The sequence below is a fragment of the Danio rerio genome, chromosome 8, assembly GCF_052040795.2.
Source record: "Danio rerio strain M-AB ecotype USA chromosome 8, GRCz13ab, whole genome shotgun sequence".
NCBI lineage: Eukaryota > Metazoa > Chordata > Actinopteri > Cypriniformes > Danionidae > Danio > Danio rerio.
The window spans coordinates 60,770,635-60,793,094 of NC_141028.1; the positions used below are offsets into that span (position 1 = coordinate 60,770,635).

Here is a 22,460-nt window from a genome sequence, read left to right on the forward strand (position 1 = left end):
ATATATATATATATATTTATATATATATATATATATATATTTATATATATATATATATATATATATATATATATATATATATATATATATATATATACATGTGTGTGTGAAAATGCTCTAGACATGACCCTGTTATTTTGATTGAAAAGAAAAACAACTAATCAAATAATTTGTCTGGGTTTTGAACAGTTTTCAGCTGGAAACACTCAAGTGTGTATCTGGCAACACTGCTGCCAATCCGAGAATCTGAGCACTCTTTTTTCCCCGCTGACACCTGAAAGTGTATTAATTATTTCTTTATTACTATTAACAAAAAATACAGAATTATACAGTAACACACAAAAACGGATCCCAGAGTGTGCATAAAAAACATTCAGTCATTAAAACTCTTACATTCCATTTCAAACATACTTCAAAATATCTTCTTTTGTGTTCAACAGAAGAAGAAATCAACTCAAACATGTTTGAAACAGGTGGATGGAGAGTAAATGAAGTCAGAAACTAAATAACAATATACAGTAATATACAGAAACAAATGCCAGAGTGTACACACAAAACATTCAGCTATTAAACATCCTACATTTCTGAAGAATATTATAAGTCTTTGCTTTTGGCCAATCCGCGCGCTCGTGCTGGAGACAGACAGACACGATGACGTCAGCGACGGCTCGCTCCAGACGCTCGTGCCCGCGCAACCGCGAACGCGCCCGAGAGGAAGAAAAACTCTCGCACGCTGGCAAACGGGGTCACGAACTATGACCTTTCACTGGAGTAAAACAATAACAAATAATGTGCAATAAACCCGAGAGCGAAAACCCCGCGGCCGTGCGTTTGACAGGTGAGCGGCTTTTTAATTCTGCATGTCGCACAATGGTTGGTCAAAACGGCCGCGTGAAAAATCATCGCTTTGTGCAGGATTTGTGCTGTGGAGAGCTAAAAACAGGCCTGAGCTGTTGTCAAAACTCAGCGCTGCTGTCAACAGTGGATATGTGTGTTTATTTAACAATATAAAACTGTCCGATTGCATTATTGTTAACAATGCCTGATGCATTACACTGTATTTCAGACAAATAATGCGATTAAATTTGATTCAATCACCGCTTTTGGAGTGACTTTATCAATCGGCGTGCATGTTTACGTTAACATTAGCTGGTTAGCATGAGAGCTAACATATGAACTCGACCCTTTTACCTTTGCCACCGCGGGTCCTTCAGTGGGAGGATTTCTTCCCGACATTGATCTATTATTAGTGTATTTTTAAAGCAGACGACTGAATTTATATCAATAATAATGTGTTTGGGGATCAGGAATGTTTTCGATTTTAGTTATATTTACTAACGTTTAACGAAGGTTTCGTCTGTCTGTCTGTTTGCTGGCCTTATGCCAAAGTCTCCATTTTGTTCCGTGTTTTGATCGGTGTTTCCTGCATAGTTCCGCTTTGAGGCGGAAGGACATTTCATTATCCTTCACTTTAACCTATCAGCGATCAAAAATAACAACCATATAATAATAAACCACACATACAAAAACCATTAAACTATACAATAATAACACCAGATTTTAATATTGATATTTTTATTTTCCGAAAATATCAAAATACTCGGGTGAATTCAGTTAAATTTACCGGAATTCCCCTTTAAACTCAAGTTCATTCATTCATTCATTCATTTTCGGCTTAGTCCCGAACCCTTTATAATTGTATAATAATAACAATTATTATTATTATTATTGTTATCGAAATTAAACCCTTCCAGTTGCAACCAATCACTGGGAAACATCCACACACACTCATTCACACACATACACAACGGACAATTTAGCCTACCCAAATCACCTTCTTTCACCATCTTTTTGGCTTAGTCCCTTTATTAATCAGGGGTCGCCACAGTAGAATGAACCTCCAACTTATCCAGCATATGTTTTACGCAGCGGATTTCCTTTCAGCACACTCCTTCACACACATACACTATGGACAATTTAGCCTACCCAATTCACCTGTACCGCATGTGTTTGGACTGTGGGGGAAAAAAACGGAGCACCCGGAGGAAACCCAAGCGAATGCAGGGAAAACATGCAAACTCCACACAGAAACGCCAACTGAGCCAGCCGAGGCTCGAACCAGCGACCTTCTTGCTGTGAGGCGAACATGCAACCCAATGTGCCACCGCGTTGCCCCGAAATGATCATTATTGGTCCCATTTCAGAAAGAGGGTTCAGTGAAAACTCAGAGTATGTTAACCCTGAAATAAAAGAAACTCAGGGTTTTCCGTTTTAAAAATGGCAGGTTTGTCAAACTGATGAAAGCAGGGCAAGTCAAGCCTGTTTTAAAAAGAGACGCCACTTTAACTCAGAGTCAGTTACTGTGGTAACTTACTCTGTGAACCTAACCTGGTCAGGAGCAGGTTTATCCTCTAAACTCTTTTTATTTTTATGTTTATTCTCTAAAGTTTCTGTTGGTCTCCTCCCCTTTTTTAACGAAGAAGCTGTATTTTTCGCCTTAGTCTTACGTTTCCAACCACCTATTTTTATGCGCATTTTGTATACGGTTATGGTGGATGGAAACACCAAGATGCGTATAACTTTTGAAATGTTATCTTGAACTGGTGAACTTACAAGTAAGTACGTTAAACATTAACATTAAGCTAAAGGTTATATGCATTTTTGTTTTGTCATATTTGTTGCAGAAAATATACAGACGCCTATTTTATGGGATTTAATGCAATTACATCTGAAATAACTTAAACTACAGCCAAATCCCCACTTTATCACGTAAAAAAGTCATTAAACATCACACATTGTTACTTTTTTATTATACCGAATTATTTAAATACTTTTAATGTAAAGATACGCATTAACTTGAGCTGCTTTCCCACACTAGCTGTCTCTATTTCACTGATGCAGTGCTGTTGCTTTTTTAAATTTCTGCTCATATTTGCTGTAATTTTGCACGAGCACATCAAGTTCAGCTGGAGAAAGAAATGCTGATCTCTATTTTCAGATGTTGCCCTAGTGACTTGTAATATCTGCGCTCCATTGATAATGTCTTTTTATAGTCACGGTGTGCGTGCTTAAGTCTGAGTTGGTCTACTCAACGTCGGTTGACCCAACTCAGATCAGCTATTCTGAAACCCAAAACTCTGAGTTTTTAATAATAATAATAAATTTTATTTAAAGGCGCCTTTCTAGCAACTCAAGGACACCGTACAATCAACAAGAATAATAAAACAACAAGAGAAATAATAAAATATACACAGCAATAGTGCAAATAAAATTAAGTATTAAAAGCCATCTTAAATAAGTGGGTTTTGAGTTTTGATTTGAGCAGTGTGAGGGAGTCAGTGTTTCTGATGGCAGGTGGTAGTGAGTTCCAAAGCCACGGAGCAGAGCGGCTGAATGCTCTGTTGCCCATAGTTGAAAGGCGAGTAGAGGGAACAGACAAGTGGAAGGAGGAAGAAGATCGCAGGGTGCGAGAAGGAACAGAAATGTGGATGAGGGCAGACAAATATGGAGGGGCGAGATTGTGGATGGCTTTGAATGTTTATATTAAGATTTTAAAGTCAATTGGAAAATAAACAGGTAACCAGTGAAGCTGTTGCAGGACAGGGGTGATGTGATGAGAAGAAGGGGTTCTGGTGATGATACGGGCAGCTGAGTTCTGGACCAACTGAAGCTTACGGAGGGATTTATGAGTGAGACCAAAGAGAAGAGAGTTGCAGTAATCTAAACGAGATGTGACAAGGCTATGAAGGAGAACAGCAGTGGCGTGAGGGGTAAGAGAAGAGCGGAGACGGTTAATGTTGCGTAGGTGGAAGTAAGCAGAACGGGTGATGTTGTTGATGTGAGAATCAAAGGATAGGGTGCTATCAAGGATGACACCCAGACTCTTAACCTGTTAATCTCCCGGTAAGTCAACTCAGAGTTCAAGTTTAAACCCTGAGTTGGTTAAACCTCCTTACTGAAACAGGCCCACTATGTTTGTTATTGTTCTCGAAATGATCATAATTATGTTTGTAAGTGTTATTGAATTATTATTCATTCATTCATTTTCTTGTGGGCTTAGTCCCTTTATTAATCCGGGGTCGCCACAGCGGAATGAACCGCCAACTTATCCAGCAAGTTTTTACGCAGCGGACGCCCTCTCCCATCTCTGGGAAACATCCACACACACATTCACACACACACTCATACACTATGGACAATTTAGCCTACCCAATTCACCTGTACCGCATGTGTTTGGACTGTGGGGGAAACCGGAGCACCCGGAGGAAACCCACGCGAAGGCATGGAGAACATGCAAACTCCACACAGAAACGCCAACTGAGCCGAGGTTCGAACCAGCGACCTTCTTGCTGTGAGGCGACAGCACTACCTACTGCGCCACAGCCTCGCCTGAAATGATTATTATTGTTATTGTTACGCAGTGGGCGTGGCCTTCAGATTATAATGCGTTGCGCTGCTTCTTTTGTCTTCTAGGAGGAGGTATCATTTTCAGATGCAGAGCTCGGCCAATCAGATGCTTGTAATGACTTCACATTACCATGACAACCAATGTGGAGCTGCTGGCTCAGCAGATATTGACCACTGAGCAGCTTTCAGAGGTCAGTGGTGATGCGAGACATTAAGGGTTCATTCAGACGCAGCAGTAGCGGTGTGTCCTCTATGCAGTCGGTTGCAGTAAACGGATCCATCTATGTGCTGGAAACACTGGTTGTAGTCAGAAGACTCCTAATCAGCCAAAATATTAAGTCTACCTTTAATTTTATTTGTAAGATCAGGCTTATTCGAGGTCATGCTGTGTGTTCTTACTGTGGGGATAAATAAACAGGATTGTAGTAAAGGTTTTGGTCACCTCACTGAGTTGCTATGGAAACGCACTGGCTGTGACCCTCAGGTGTGTGTGTGTGTGTGTGTGTGTGTGTGTATGTGTGTGTGTGTTGCAGGTTCAGTTGTCTCCGTCAGGCAGTTCAGTGATGAGCGGCTCTCCTCAGCGCATTCAGATCATCTCCACCGAGCCCTCGGTCACCAGCCCACAGAGAATACAGGTCCACACACATGTGCACATGCATACACACACACACACACACACACACACACACACACAAACAAACATATATATACCTAGACACACAAACACATGTGTACACAACCACACACATATCTATACACACACACAAGTACAAGCACACACACGCAACCACAAACATATATACACACAGACACACAAACACATGTGCACACTACCACACACACAAACATGCATGCAGTCTTATACAGACACACAAACACCAACACACACATGCACACACAACCAAACATATATACACCCAGACACACAAACACATGCGCACACACACACACACACAAACATGCATGCATTTATGCAGACACACAAACACGCACACAAAACCAAACATATATATACACCCAGACACACACACATGCACACAACCACACACATGCACACACATATATACATACACAAAAACATGCATGCAATTATACAGACACACCAACACACACACACACGCACACACAACCATACATATATACACCCAGACACACAAACACATGCGGTCACACATACACACACACACACACACACACACACAAACATGCATGCACTTATGCAGAGATACACAAACACATGCACACAACCACACACAGATATACACACACACACACACATACACACACGAACATGCACGCACTTATACAGACACACAAACATTCACACATATGCACACACAAACAAACATGTATACACCTAGACACACAAACACATGTGTACACAACCACACACATATCTATACACACACACACAAGCACACACCCACAACCACAAACATATATACACACAGACACACATATGTGCACACACACACACACACACACACACACACACACACACACACACACACACACACACACACACACACACACATATATATATATACACACAAACATGCATGCGCATATACAAACACACAAACACACACACGCGCACACAACTAAACATATTTACACCCAGACACACAAACACATGTGCACACAACCACACTCACACATATACATACACATGCACACAAGTACACACCCACAACCACAAACATATATACACACAGACACACAAACACATGTGCACACTACCACACACACACACACACGCACACACAACCAAACATATTTGCACCCAGACACACAAACATGCACACAAAATATATATATATACATATACAATATACATACACACACACACACACACATACACAAAACCAAACACACATGCCATGAACACAATTACACACTCACACACATACACACACATGCACGCATACAAACACATATATTCAGACACAGAGATTCTCACATTCACACAAAACCAAACACACACTCCTCATCAGCGCTGTCTGGTTCACACATGATCCTCCTCTTCAGATCGTCACAGAGCAGCAGACGGGGCAGAAGATCCAGATAGTGACGGCTCTGGACTCCTCTGTGCCCAAGCAGCAGTTCCTCCTGGCCTCTCCTGATGGCTCTCCAGCGGGTAAAGTCCTGCTGGCGTCCCCAGAGAGCTCCAGCGCCAAACAGCTCATCTTCGCCACTGCCGACAGCCTGGTACCCGGCAGAATACAGGTATGAAGAACACACACACACACACACACACACATGTACAATTCTGGGATGTACGTTATCTCTTACTTATTATATCGGTCAGAGTTTCTTGTTCACCTGTGAACTACTAGACCATCATCATCATCATCATCATCATCATCATCATCTTTATATAGCTGTGCTGTATTAATGCTGAATAAGAAATGCTTCTGCCTTCTGCTGTAGTTTGTGACTGATGCCGTGTCCGTGGAGAGGCTTCTGGGTAAAGGCACAGACCTCAGCCGAGTTCAGCCAATTGAATACTGTGTGGTGTGTGGAGATAAAGCCTCAGGTACAAACGCATTCAGTCTTACAAATGTGATTTTCTTTTTATACATGGAAGAAAGCATATTAAATGCAAATGTGTTGAAATATGGGTGAAATAATGCTCCATTGTCATTCAGTGTAATGTATGTTTATTTAAGAGTGAAGCACACACTTTTTCTGGCCTGTACATGAGAAATATAGTAAAGTGATCACACCAAATACAAATATATTATTGATATCTCCTGCATATTGTATTTGGTATGATCACTTTATTTATACTCACCGGCCACTTTATTAGGTACACCTGTTCGACTGCTCGTTAACGCAAATTTCTAATCAGCCGATCACATGGCAGCAACTCAATGAATTTAGGCATGTAGACATGATCAAGATGATCTGCTGCAGTTCAGAGTGAGCATCAGAATGGGGAAGAAAGGGGATTTAAGTGACTTTGAACGTGGCATGGTTGTTGCTTCCAGACAGGCTGAGTATTTCAGAAACTGCTGATCTACTGGGATTTTCACGCACAACCATCTCTAGGATTTTCAGAGAATGCTCAGACAAAGAGGAAATATCCAGTGAGCGGCAATTCTGTCGGCGCAAATGCCTTGTTGATGAGGCCAGAGGTCAGAGTAGAATGGCCAGACTGATTCCAGCTGATAGAAAGGCAAATAAGCACTGTGTGATGCCATCATGTCAATATGGAGCAAAATCTCTGAGGAATATTTCCAGTATGCTTGTTGAATCTGTGCCATGAAGGATTAAGGCAGTTCTAAAGGCAAAACGGGGTCCATCCTCGTACTAGTAAGGTGTACCTAATAAAGTGGCCGCTGATTGTATAATACTATATTTTTGCTTTATATAAAAATGAAAATGATGCAATAATAAAAAAGAACACTTTGCAGCATAACAAGTTGTATTTTTACCATTTTTTTTACCCTTATCTGTTCCGGGACTTGACAATTCACAAATTAAGCACTGGCAGTAAGTGAGACCAGAAGTGTCCAGTCAATAAGGCTGAACCACTCATATGTGAAAGAATCAGGTCTCTGTGGGAAAATAGTAGTTTTTGAACTGCATTAAAATTGCATTACATCAAACAGACGAAATAATGTTCTTGTTTTCTTTAGCAATGTCATATGACCCCTTTTAAATAGAAGTATTAAACTGAACTTCATTCATTCACTGGTCTCATCTCTCTGTGTGTGTGTGTGTGTGTGTGTTTGTAGGGAGGCATTATGGAGCTGTGAGCTGTGAGGGCTGTAAGGGTTTCTTCAAGCGGAGCGTGCGCAAGAGTCTGACCTACAGCTGCAGGAGTAACCAGGACTGTGTGATCAACAAACACCACCGCAACCGCTGCCAGTTCTGCCGGCTCCGCAAGTGCCTGGAGATGGGCATGAAGATGGAGTGTGAGTGACGCAGAAACAGCAGGGCTGGGGGGCGATGAATGCAATCGAGAAATTATTCTGCATCCGTTTTGAAGTTTTGCACTGCAATATATATACAGAATTATTCACCCTCCTGTGTTTTTTATTGAACAGATTCAGGAATTTTTCACAGTATTTCCTATAATATTTGTTCTTCTGGAGAAAGTCTTAGTTGTTTTATTTCGGCTAGAATAAAAGTAGTTTTTTATTTGTTTTAAAGCCATTTTAAGGTTAATATTATTAGCCCCATTAAGCAATATTAGTGTTGGATTGTCTCCAGAACAAACCACTGTTATACAATGACTTGCCTAATGAACCTAATTAACCTAGTTAAGCCTTTAAATGTCACTTTAAGCTGAATAGTGTTGCACAAAAATGACCTATATTTAATATAAAAAGTTATTTTTGGACTGGATATATTGGATTTATGTATAAATAGATATAATATTAGATATAACACTGGCTCTGATGCATTTTGTGCAGCATCAGATTAAAAACTTTTCTCCCTCATTGATGTTCTTGGCTATATTTGCCCCATTGACTTCCATAATAATCACATTTATTTATTGCAAAGCCATGTCAGCATATAATCATGCATTCTTGGTTGTTCTTGTTTTTCCCTGTTGGAAGAAGGGACACTGTTATTTTTCCTGTTGAACATCAGTTGACAGCATTAACCCTTGAGATAGGCCTGTGCTAAAGCGTTTCTGGCTTGTATATGGAGTATAACAGGAGATTATAGTGTGTGTGCAGAAATACATTTACTATGTTTTTGTTTACTCCATGTAGTTCTGAGAGCTGAGGTGCTTATTTTGATTTTCTCAGACATTTCAAGGTAAGTGGGCAAAGGTTTCTCTCACACCCTCACACACACACGCGTACACACACCCTATACTTCAAATAAAAGCCAGAAACTATGCTTTTTTTGCACTGCAACTGATGATCATCAGTAAAATAACTAGTTGTACCGCTTCCCGTAAATGAAAACCACCAGAAATGGTGTTATGTTATCATATATGTTATCACCAGTTATGGTGTCATGGCATTGCAATCAAAAATGTGATTATAATGGAAGTCAATGGGGCCAAAACAGCCACCAACATAGTAAAAGGGTAGTAAATGAAAAGTATTTTTCCAAAATATGTGTCAAAATAAGATTAGTCAGCAAAAATCTAGCAGTGCTTCCCACATGTAGACTTTACTTGGGCGGGCCCCATTGTGTGTTAATTCAGCTATCACCGCAAGTATATTCAAATCTATGGGAAGCACTGTCTAGGGTAGTTTTGAACAGCAGATGGCGCTCTAAACAAGTTTTCTAACAGCATTTTGTTCGTTTTATAACTCTCGTAGCTGTACAAAGTGAGCGGAAACCCATCGATCTTCCTCGAGAAAAACCTGCGAACTGTGCAGCGTCTACAGAGAAAATCTACATCAGGAAAGACCTGCGCAGTCCGCTTATCGCAACACCCACCTTCATCTCTGAGAAAGATAGCTCACGGTGAGACACACACACACACACACACACACATACACAAAAAGACGGATGGATGGATGAATGGATGGACAGATGGGTGGTTTGGTGGATGGATAGACAGGCAGACAGACAGGTGGATGGATGGATGGATGGATGGGTGTGTGGGTGGGTGTATGGATGGATGGAAGGATGGATGGACATAGATGGATGGATGGATAGACAGACAAACAGACAGACAGACAGGTAGATAGATGGATGGATGGATGCATAGATGGATGATGGATGGGTGGATGGACGGACAGACGGATGGATGTATAGATAGATAGATAGATAGACAGACAGACAGGCAGATAGATGGATAGATAGACAGATAGTTAGATGGATGGATGGATGGATGGATGGGCGGACGGACCGAGGGATGGATGGATGGATGGATGGATGGATGGATGGATGGATGGATGGATGGATGGATGGATAGACAGACAGACAGGTAGATAGATGGATGGATGGATGGATGGATGGATAGATGGATGATGGATGGGCGGACGGACGGACAGACGGATGGATGGATGGATCGATAGATAGACAGACAGGCAGATAGATGGATGGATGGATGGATGGATGGATGGATGGATGGATGGATGGATGGATGGATGGATGAACGGATGGACGAATGGATGGATGGATAGATGGATGGATAGACAGACAGACAGGTGGATGGATGGATGGATGGATGGATGGATGGATGGATGGATGGATTGACAGACAGACAGACAGGTAGATGGATGGATGGATGGATGGATGGATGGATGGATGGATGGATGGATGGATGGATAGATGGATGATGGTTGGCCGGCCAGGCGGACGGACAGACGGATGGATGGATGGATGGATAGATAGATAGATAGGTAGACAGACCAATAGACAGACAGACAGACAGGCAGATAGATGGATGGATAGATAGATGGATGGATGGATGGATATGTAAAGTTTGGCATATGTAGTTGGAAAATGTAGACTGGTGTAAAACTGTAAAATTTGCTTTAGGTAATCAGATTATAGACATTAATAAAACAGTACACATTTCTGTATGTAATCATAAACTAAAGTGGAATAAACAGTAAAAATGTGCTTTATGTGTTGAGAATATAGATAAGAATAAATGTGTAAATATTGTATGTAATAATGCTGTAATATTGATGGGAATAAAACTGTCAAATCTGCCGGATATATTTGAGTCATTTTGTTTTTTGATTGTTTGCAAAATAATACAGGTTTGATGATGTTTTTTCTCTGTTTTAATTCTCTGCAGGTCCAAGCTGTTGGATTCTGGGATGCTCGTCAATATCCAGCAACCCTTAATACAGGCTGATGGCACATTACTGTTAGCAACAGACAAGGTAAACACATCTACATGACACAGTATGTTAGTCTATTATTATTTGTTTTGTGTTGTGCAAGAAACGTTTGTAAGAATCTTGGGCATCATTTCTATGTGCTTGTGTTGTGAGGATTTGCAGAGCTCCTAATAGAAGAGCTGTAGATTTTTTCTCTTATCATATTCTAAAATCTTAAAGCAGATGTTTGTTTCCTCAGACGGAGTCGGGGCAGGGTGATCTGGGGACACTCGCTAATGTGGTCACATCATTAGCAAACCTGAACGATTCGCTCAGTAATGGAGAAGCAACAGACGGGCAGCTGGAGGAGTCGCCCAGTGAAATCACACGGTGTGTTAATTATACAGACAACATCTGTGTACTCTGTGCATCACTATTCCCATCACCGTCTGTGTTTTTGACTTCAGAACATTAGTTTTGGCTGAGTTAATTAATTAATTTCATCCAGCGGAAACGCATGCAGTCTGCCTGAGCAGGGTGTCTAAGCTTTTCTCACTTAGAGTTTTTGTCTTGTTTCTTGTCCAAATATCTAAAAAGTCTTAAATCAAGAAGTATTTTCTAGACAAGTACAAAATATTGTGTTGTTTACAGAAATAATGAGTCAAAATGAAGTGAGTTTTACCTTAAAACAAGCTAAATAATCTGTTAATGGGGGAAGAGAAATAATCTTATGTCAAAAGGAAAAACAAGATTACTTTTCTCTTCGCATTGGCAGATTATTTTGCTTGTTTTAAGGAAAAACGCTAAAATGCATGTATTTTAGAGAATGGTGTTGTTCAATCAACTTAAATTTGTCATAACCAATTAACTCAACTGATTTTAATTTTGGGAAACATTAATTAATTGTGTGGAGCTCTGCATTTTTACAGTTTAGTAATAGTAGTAGCAGTATTATTATTATTATTATTATTATTAGTAATTATAGTAGCATTATTATTATTATTATTATTATTATTAGTAGTAGTAGTAGTAGTATTAGTAGTAGTAGTTGTCGTAGTCATAGTAGTAGTAGTAGTCATCAAAGTAGTGGTCATAGTAGTAGTAGTAGTTGTTGTAGTAGTATTATTAGTAGTAGTAGGAGTATTCATTATTGTAGTCACAGTCATAATAGTGGTCGTAGTATTATTATTAGTAGTAGTAGTAGTAGTAGTAGTCTTCGTAGTAGTAGTCATAGTCGTAGTAGTAGTAGTAGTAGTCATCGTAGTAGTAGTAGTTGTTGTCGTAGTGGTCGTATTATTATTATTATTATTATTATTAGAAGAGGTAGTAGTTATCTTAGTAGTAGTCATAGAAGTAATTGTAGTATTATTATTAGTAGTAGTATTAGTAGTTGTAGTAATAGTATTATTATTATTAGTAGTAGTAGTCATCGTATTATTATTATTATTATTATTATTATAAGTAGTAGTAGTCATCATAGTAGTAGTCGTAGTATTAATATTATTAGTAGTAGTAGTAGTAGTCATCGTAGTTGTACTCGTAGTAGTCGTAGTATTATTATTGTCATTATTATTAGTAGTAGTAGGTGTCGTTGTAGTATTATCATTAGTAGTAGTAGTCATCGTATTAGTTGTAGTAGTAGTCATCTTATTAGTTGTAGTAGTAGTCGTCGTAGTAGTAGTAGTATTTTTAATAATAGTAGTCGTAGTAGTAGTGGTATTATTATTAGTAGTAGTAGTCGTCGTCGTAGTATTAGTTGTCATAGTATTATTATTATTAGTAGTAGTAGTCGTAGTTGTCGTAGTAGTAGTAGTCATAGTTGTAATAGTAATAGAAGTTATCTTTGTTGTCGTAGTATTATTATTATTATTATTAGTAGTAGTCATCGTAGTTGTACTCGTAGTAGTCGTAGTATTATTATTGTCATTATTATTAGTAGTAGTAGGTGTCGTAGTAGTATTATCATTAGTAGTAGTAGTAGTAGTAGTCATCGTATTAGTTGTAGTAGTAGTCATCTTATTAGTTGTAGTAGTAGTCGTCGTAGTAGTAGTAGTATTTTTAATAATAGTAGTAGTAGTGGTATTATTAGTAGTAGTAGTAGTCGTCATCGTAGTAGTAGTTGTCATAGTATTATTATTATAAGTAGTAGTAGTAGTCGTAGTTGTCATAGTAGTAGTAGTCATAGTTGTAATAGTAATAGAAGTTGTCTTTGTCGTCGTAGTATTATTATTATTATTATTAGTAGTAGTCATCGTAGTTGTACTCGTAGTAGTCGTAGTATTATTATTGTCATTATTATTAGTAGTAGTAGGTGTCGTAGTAGTATTATCATTAGTAGTAGTAGTAGTAGTCATCGTATTAGTTGTAGTAGTAGTCATCTTATTAGTTGTAGTAGTAGTCGTCGTAGTAGTAGTAGTATTTTTAATAATAGTAGTTGTAGTAGTAGTGGTATTATTAGTAGTAGTAGTAGTCGTCATCGTAGTAGTAGTTGTCATAGTATTATTATTATAAGTAGTAGTAGTAGTCGTAGTTGTCATAGTAGTAGTAGTCATAGTTGTAATAGTAATAGAAGTTGTCTTTGTCGTCGTAGTATTATTATTATTATTAGTAGTAGTAGTAGTCATCGTAGTTGTACTCGTAGTAGTCGTAGTATTATTATTGTCATTATTATTAGTAGTAGTAGGTGTCGTAGTAGTATTATCATTAGTAGTAGTAGTAGTAGTAGTCATCGTATTAGTTGTAGTAGTAGTCATCTTATTAGTTGTAGTAGTAGTCGTCGTAGTAGTAGTAGTATTTTTAATAATAGTAGTCGTAGTAGTAGTGGTATTATTAGTAGTAGTAGTAGTCGTCATCGTAGTAGTAGTTGTCATAGTATTATTATTATTAGTAGTAGTAGTCGTAGTTGTCGTAGTAGTAGTAGTCATAGTTGTAATAGTAATAGAAGTTGTCTTTGTCGTCGTAGCATTATTATTATTATTATTAGTAGTAGTAGTAGTAATAGCATTATAATTATTGTTATTAGTAGTAGTCCTTGTAGTAGTTGTATTATTATTATTATTACTATTATTATTTCTGAATGAAAAAAAGCTTGTGTTTTCTCTGCTTCAACAATTTCCATTTTTATTATTTATTATCAACACCAAAAGTCCCATTCATGGTGATTTTATTTATTTAATATTTTAAATGTATTGATTTATATATATATATATATATATATATATATATATAAAAGTGTATTCATAATTAATTTATCATTTATTTATTTAATTTTAATGGCTTTATTCAACCTTAAAATATTCTTAAATTTCAAAGGGTTAATTTTAAATGTAAATGTATTGTTGCTCGTCTGTGTGTGTGTGTTTGTGTGGCTGCAGTGCCTTTGACACTCTGGCTAAAGCGCTGAACCCCGGCGAGCTGACGGAGAGCCAGAGTCTGTCTGAGGTGGACGGAGTGGGCGGAGCTACAATACAGGTGATCAGCAGAGATCAGATCTCGCCACTCATAGAGGTGGAGGGACCGCTGCTCACCGACACACATGTCAGCTTTAAGGTGCGTATAAAAAAATGATATTTGTAATGTCTGTACTGTCGTCATTATCTGATTACAGAATTAAGCAGAGATCATGTTTGGTGACTTGGTTTTTTATTTGCGAGGTCAAGCAGTAGATCAAAGAAAGTTGGTCATATAAAGGAATAGTTGTAACGAATATATTGCATGTAAAGAATATGAATATGAAAGTGTGTTTGATTATTTGTGTGTGTGTGTGTAGCTGACGATGCCCAGCCCGATGCCGGAGTATCTGAATGTACATTATATCTGTGAGTCGGCTTCACGTCTCCTCTTCCTCTCCATGCACTGGGCGAGATCTATCCCAGCATTCCTTGCTCTCGGGTGAGATGTCTGTCATTGGGTTTCTCTGTGTGCTGATGTGTGCTTCCTCCAGTGTATGTCAGTATTTCGATACAGTTCATTTGTATATATATGTGTGTGTGTGTTCCCATTTGTCAAAAGTAATGGAAACCAATGGAATGTCCCCACGATTCATAAAAGCAAATGTGTGTGTAGGCAGGAGTGTAACACCGCTCTGGTTCGGGCCTGCTGGAATGAGCTGTTTATTCTGGGTCTGGCTCAGTGTGCTCAGATCATGAGTCTGTCCACCATCCTCACCGCCATCGTCAATCATCTGCAGTCCAGCATCCAGGACGGTACAGTACAGTTAAACCCCACATACTGGGAGAAAGTCAGAATTTTTCGCCCTCCTGTATATTTTTTTCCCAAAATGTCTATTTAACAGAGAGTAGATTTTGTTCAACACGTTTCTAATTATAATAGTTTTACTAACTCATTTCTAATAATTTTATCTTTGCCATGATGACAGCACATAATATTAGACTAGATATTCTTCAAGACACTAGTATTCAGCTTAAAGTGACATGTAAAGGCTTCACTAGGGTAATTAGGGTAAAGTTAGAGTAATTAGGCAAGTCATTGTATAACAGTGGTTTGTTCTGGAGACAATCCAAAACTAATATTGCTTAAGGGGGCGAATAATATTAACCTTAAAATGAGTTTAAAACAATTAAAAACTGCTTTTATTCTAGCCGAAATAAAACAAATCAGACTTTCTCCAGAAGAACAAATATTATAGGAAATACTGTGAACAATTCCTGAATCTGTTCAACATCATTTGGGAAATATTGGGAAAAAGAATAAAAAAATTCACAGGAGGGCGAATAATTTTCACTTCAACTGTTTGCGCAGTGCATTATGCTAATGTCAGTATTGTATGATGGGATAAAATGGTTAGTGTTCATCAGATGTACAAAGTAACATTTGGTATCATATAGAATATATATATATATATATATATTTAGTAACACAATCACGTATGTATAGTAACATTTTCCTTTTTACATTTTAAGAGCTTTGTCTAAAAAATGACCACAATAAAGACTGTGTGCTCTTGAGATTTTTAATTAATTAATTCATTCATTCATTTTCTTTTCGGCTTAGTTCCTTTATAAATCTCGGGTTGCCACAGCAGAATGAACCGCCAACTTATCTAGCATATGTTTTACACAGCGGATGCCCTTCCAGCACACACATTCACACACATACACTACGGACAATTAAGCTTAAGGCTGATTTTTACTTCTGCGTCAAACGCCGGCGTATGCTATGGCGCTGACGCATTGCCCTTCGCCGTGGCCGTCGGCGTCGTTGAGATGCACCTCTCAAAAAATGTAACTACACGTCGCAACGATGCGTAGCGTAAGCTCTGTGATTGGTCGGCTTGGTAGCGCTGACGAGTCTGGGCGGGACCGAGAGCCGCGCGAATGGCGCTAGCGATTGTTTACAAGTGTGGAGTCCCGTGAAGGAGCTCCGGATGGAAAGTTTTGTTTTTTGTGTTTACCTCATAGTTAAAGTTGTTGCACGTTCGCCGGTTCCTGCCTCAAAATGAGCGAGTTTGAGCCACTTGTACAACCAGGAGGTGTTCAGAAAAAGCAAAACAGAAGCGAAGAAACTCGACAGAGAGGAACATTAACACCTCACTGCCCACTAGCACTTCGGAAGTGTTAATGCAGAGCAACAGAGACAGCGTGCAGAAGGATAAATGCACAGCTGCGCGCGTTGCATGCACCGTGAGTGACGCCGGTCAATTGATGCAGAAGTATAAACCAGGCTTTACCCAATTCACCTGTACCGCACACCTTTCGACTTGTGAGGAAAACCGGAGCACATGGAGGAAACCCAAACGAACATGGAGAGAACATGCAAACTCCTCCACACAGTAACGCCCACTGATCCAGCCGAGGCTCGAACCAGCAACCTTTTTACTGTGAGGCAATTGTGTTACCCACTCTGCCACTGCGCTGCTTTATTTATTTATTTATTATTTTTTAGTTTTTATTTCAAGAGCTTTGTCTAAAAAAATGACCACTCTGAGTGTTAGACTGTGTGCATTTCCTTTTTAATTCATTTTCAAACACCTAAGGGCTCTTGTAATGGCTAATCAATGAATGAAAAATGACATTCAGAAAAATGTAACTATTAAATAAAACTACTCAAACTAATTTAATATTATGCAAAGCACAACAACGCCTTGTTTTTCCGTGCATTGGTCAGTGAAATTCATCGTTTTTCAGAGAAAAGTCAGGGTTATTTGAACGTTTGTCCCTATAGTCTGTACTAATCTAACAGCTGATCTCCTCTCAGTAGACAAGCTATCAAGTGAACGCATCAAACTCGTGATGGAGCACATCTGGAAGCTGCAGGAGTTCTGCAACAGCATGGCGAAGCTGCAGACGGACGCTTATGAATACGCATACCTAAAAGCCATCGTGCTCTTCAGTCCAGGTACATCAGCTTAACACACTCCTTCTGTTGCACCCTTTTCTCAGCGCTGTAGTGGACATAGTTGAAAGCGCAGTGAATGGAAGAGTACAGCAAATCATTATTTTACAATCCTATTAGCTGAAATAATGACAGAAAAACTCCCGGATGGTGTGATCAAGACTTTCAGAAAGAGGAAAACAATAGTAACGGCAGCCAGAAGAGAGAATCATGTTAGATTTACAGTCCTGCACCCTTACACACTGCATTACACCCCATACACACTGGGCGTCAGCGTCAACGCTTCCCATTCACTTTGAATGGGTGATGTCAGGCGTTGCCGAACTGCATTGTGGAGACGGAAGCGTCAGCCAATCAGATCGCTGTATGCAAATACACCAGCTAGACAGTGACTTATTGCTGACTGAATTTCATTGGCTGATGCTGCTATGACGATCACTTCAGACACACCTTCTGTTAAGCATTGATGCTGAACCCTAGTGTGAATGGGGCGTTACACACACCTCACACAAGTGCTTATTCATTCATTCATTTTCTTGTCGGCTTAGTCTCTTTATTAATCCTGGCTTGCCACAGCAGAATGAACCACCAACTTATCCAGCAAGTTTTTACGCAGCGGATGCCCTTCCAGATGGGAAACATCCACACACACACTCATACACTACGGACAATTTAGCCTACCCAATTCCCCTGTACCGCATGTGTTTGGACTGTGGGAGAAACCGGAGCATCCGGAGGAAACCCACGCGAACGCAGGGAGAACATGCAAACTCCACACAGAAATGCCAACTGAGCCGAGGTTCGAACAGGCGACCTTCTTGCTGTGAGGCGACAGCACTACCTACTGCACCACTGCCCTGCCCTAGTGCTCATTCAGTTTTTGGTAGTTTGATGCAGAGATGATCTAATACACACATAAATACATATAAATATTTTAGAATTTTAAAAATAAATCTTAATATTAAAAACTATCAAGGATTTAAGATGCTGAGGATTGTTAAACGCATCATAACGCATGGTCTTGTGAAAAGGGTCCTGAACTCACAGCTGCTCCGTTTCTTCTCCAGATCATCCAGGTTTGAGTAGCTGCAGCCAGATTGAAAAGTTTCAGGAGAAAGCGCAGATGGAGCTCCAGGACTATGTGCAGAAGACCTATCCGGATGAAACCTACAGGTCAGCTCCATGTTGATATCAGACTATGGAGAAATGCATCTTATAGCTCTGATATAATCACTACTATTGAGATAAGAACAGTGGCGTAGCGCAAAATGCGGAGGCCCCCCTGCAGGGATCGCTGACGGGGCCCCCTGATGATGGGGGTGGGGGGGGGATACGTCATACGTCAATTTGCATATCACTGACGTCATCACGTTCTACCGTTTCTGTTTGTTTAACAGCATATGGTTAATAAAGGGGTATTTATAATTGCACTACACTTTATTTAAGCATGTTTATTTAACTTAATGTATTGCTGTTTGAATACAGTATGTCATTATAGATGTGTAGTGAATGTGCAGTAATCTCTCATATGTAATAAACTCAGACAAGTTCAGAAACTGTCACTAAAATATCTGTGATTGTGAACAAGAAAAGAATAAACGGTCCAATTAAATTGTGTAAATAAAGTAGAAGTAGATCGGTTTGACTGTACAAGGGAAAAACCTTCACACTGCCTGTGCTAAATCATTTGTCATCGGTACGCAGAGGGGTGATCTGCTCTCGGGCTGCAGGTGGGAGAGGCTGCTGTAGAGCAGTGGTTCTCAAAGTGGGGGTCGGGACCCCCCGAGGGGTCGCGGGGCAATGAAGGGGGGTCGTCTGGTGATTTCCAAAAATCTATTTATTTTTATTAAACCATAAGAATTAACATATTTTGTCCATAACTATACTGAAAATAAAAATAGTCGTTTATAGTTACTATATACTATATAGTTACTATAGTAGCTTATAGTTACAGTTCTATTGGATTGCGACCCCTGGGGTAATTACATTATATTAAAGGCAGCAATAGCGTCAGATGCATTTTGATTTTATAACTTCAGGTTATACTTTCTGGCACATTTAAAGCACTGACACAAATTTAATTGGTGTGTCTGCGTCATTGCATGCAAGGTTTCTGTATTTATAACCACCTCAGAGGATATTGGGGGTCGCGAGTCACTGGCATTGTTATTTTGGGGGTCGCGGGCTGAAAAGTTTGGGAACCCCTGCTGTAGAGGACTGACTGGGCCGCCTGTCAGTGCTGTGAGGCGGGGGAGGGGCCGGCGGCATCACACGCATTTCGTTGAGAAGAGTAGGGGCGGTACAGACAGTCTAAAAAAAATCTCCAATAACACACAAAAAAGTCGCTAGATTTGTTGCTAGGGGGGTCTGAAAAGTCGCTAAATCTAGTGACAAAGATGACAACATTGGCGGCAAGCAATCAGAATGAAGTAGTCCACCGCTTGAGAGGTGTTCAGAGAACACAGACCTGTGAACTTTGGTTCCGACAACAGGTGTTCCAAAGAGTTTGATTATTGCGGTTGCCGGATTTTCAATTATTGAAAATCGCGACGACGCGGGGCCCCCCCACGGTGCGTGCCCTGCGGGCCCGTCCGCTACGCCACTGGTTAAGAAGAAGTGTGAAATATTGGCCTGCACGGTGCTGAGAAGATACGCGATATTGTTGTCGAGTGATAATGATATTTCTCATTTAACTCATTTTTCAAGTTAGCTTTTTTACTAATATGTATGATACGAATATTTATCTACCGTAAAGATGCTTAATTATGCAAATGAAATTAATTGCGGATTGATACTACAGGTTGGCTCGAATCCTGCTGCGATTACCGGCGTTGCGTTTGATGAGTTCCAGCATAACCGAGGAGCTGTTCTTCACCGGCCTCATCGGAAACGTACCGATCGACAGCATCATCCCATATATCCTCAAAATGGAGACTGCAGACTACAACAGCCAAATCACAGCCCCCTCCGTGTGACCATCGTTTCATGCGATTCCCATCATCCCTCGCCCCCGAATACATCGCATTATACTGAACCGACCAACAAGCTCTACCTCAAGAGGAGCTGCGACAGCGAAAGCCTTTCTGAAGCGCTACCCGATTGATATTGTGTTGTAGTTTACAGAGAGAGATGCATTATGGGACTTTGAGTTCCAGGACATTTGCCTCAAATTAAAGGCCTTTCTTATTTTGTAAACTTTAATTTAAAGAAAGAGAAACACTTGAGCACTTCGAGATGATTCCAATGGAAAAATCCCAATTTTTTTTTGAATCGCCCTCGTTAATATTCATAATTATCAAAAGCATGAGCATTTTCATAAGGAGATGTGACTGAATGTATCGGCTGATTACATGATCCAACAAAGGTATGATTTCATTCAGATTTGTTTCTCTCTCTCTGACCGTACAGCCATTGAAATGAATGGGAATTTAGTGTTTTTCCTGCAGCTCTTAATTTATCCGTACTGTCACTCCTGTCGTCACGACAATCAGCTTCTGCTCAATATATCCGGCTTTTCCTTTGCTGTATTTATTTCAGCTCTAAAGCGCATACAAATGTAGATCTTCGCTTGATTTCCAAAATCACGTATGCTATAGGAGATCTTCAATCGGTGTCTTTAAAGCATCTTTATCGCTGCTGCAATTGTCGTTTTCAAGATGTAATATATCCATAAACATGATGCACTTAGGTTCCTAACATGTTTTTATTCGCAGATCTGCGCACTTAAGTTACATTTGTACATTTTAATTTGTCTTTTTTTTAAGAAAGATGTCTCGTTTTGTCCCAAATGTGATGCATTGACATGCACTTATTTAACATGCTGTTTCTGAAACAGAAATGTTGACCCAGGCTGTATTTGTTTGGGTTTAAAATCGGTAGACTCTTCCAGACTATGTTAGCCTGATGCTATTGGTTAGCCACCTTGTTTGTTTAGGTTCGAACTACCATTAACATTATTATATAGGTTGTTACAAGGTGTTTGTAGCTTAATATACAACATTAACCCAGATAATATAGCACTGCAAACTATTAAAATGACAATAAAAGTCACTTTTTACAACGTTTAAAGATTAAAAGCTAAAGATTAAGATCCCATAATGCAATTTAAAAGCAGAAATAAACCAAACATGAATCACAAAATATGAAAAACTACTAATTTACTGATGTTTTGTTATTTTTTATAGTGTATAATGTTTATAATGTGTGTTTTTTTTACTGTTTTAGAGTCATTTCTTCTTGGCCTCATTAATTATGTCCCAAAAAACAACTTGTTATTGTTTTAAAAGCACGATGGCCTCATACAAGTATTTATTTTAACATGGTTTGAACACATTTTTTATTTGATGCCCAATGTTTCTGATCTGTCAATGACTGGTTTATAGGTGTTGTAAATCTATATTGCTGTCTGTCTTCATCTGTCTGTGAGACGATAAGAAAAGCTGTGCATGAAGAGCTCATCAATTTGATTCTGATGTGGAGTTTAAATATTGTGGCTTGAGGAAATAATATATATATATATATTTACAGTGCATTCAGAAAGTACCCATTCGCATTCATTCTTGACCATTTTGTTTATTCAGAAGTGCATATACGTTTAATTCATGCTTGATTACAGAGCTGAAACCAGATTTGTGATAACTTTTGCAGATGTATTAAAATGCAAACACTGACATGTGACAATTCTGTTTTTAAGAAGCACAAATGACCATTTTTTCATAGGGGTGAATGAAAATGACTGGTTGTCTATAGTGTTCTCATTTTGTGCAATATAGCATAAAAACAAAATTTACACTCACCGGCCACTTTATTAGGTACACCTTACTAGTACCAGGTGTGACCCCCTTTTACTTTCAGAACTGCCTTAATCTTTCATGGCGTAGATTCAACAAGCTACTGGAAACATTGGACGTGTTGTGTGTTCAGAGATGCTCTTCTGCAGAGCTCGGTTGT

General features: G+C 39.3%; 1 protein-coding gene across 4 annotated transcripts; it reads left to right on the forward strand.

Moving 5' to 3' along the window:
* The first annotated feature begins 682 nt into the window (after positions 1-682).
* On the forward strand, positions 683-22,180 carry nr2c2 (nuclear receptor subfamily 2, group C, member 2). 4 transcript variants are annotated; one of them, NM_001123294.1, is made up of 15 exons: positions 683-838; positions 4,474-4,598; positions 4,941-5,042; positions 6,436-6,633; positions 6,838-6,943; positions 8,148-8,327; positions 9,696-9,843; positions 11,132-11,219; positions 11,416-11,546; positions 14,531-14,705; positions 14,926-15,047; positions 15,222-15,361; positions 17,373-17,513; positions 18,578-18,683; positions 20,311-20,486. In NM_001123294.1, the coding sequence occupies exons 2-15, from the start codon at positions 4,539-4,541 to the stop codon at positions 20,483-20,485; spliced, it is 1,872 nt and encodes a 623-aa protein (NP_001116766.1). In that variant the 5' UTR covers positions 683-838; positions 4,474-4,538; the 3' UTR covers position 20,486. The 4 variants fall into 4 exon arrangements, with proteins under 4 accessions (NP_001116766.1, XP_087119863.1, XP_087119864.1 ...); XM_087263737.1 differs by having other exon boundaries at positions 745-838; positions 17,376-17,513; positions 20,311-22,180; XM_087263738.1 differs by lacking the exon at positions 4,474-4,598 and having other exon boundaries at positions 745-838; positions 20,311-22,180.
* The last annotated feature ends 280 nt before the right edge of the window (positions 22,181-22,460 follow it).

What these genes read in the sequence shown, in the direction of transcription:
- nr2c2 (NM_001123294.1), top strand. Translation starts at nt 4,539, where the DNA reads ATGACAACCAATGTGGAGCTGCTGGCTCAGCAGATATTGACCACTGAG. An exon ending in TCTGAGAAAGATAGCTCACG is followed by an intron (nt 9,844 to 11,131) that starts GTGAGACACACA and finishes AATTCTCTGCAG; the next exon opens with GTCCAAGCTGTTGGATTCTG. An exon ending in CCAGCATTCCTTGCTCTCGG is followed by an intron (nt 15,048 to 15,221) that starts GTGAGATGTCTG and finishes ATGTGTGTGTAG; the next exon opens with GCAGGAGTGTAACACCGCTC.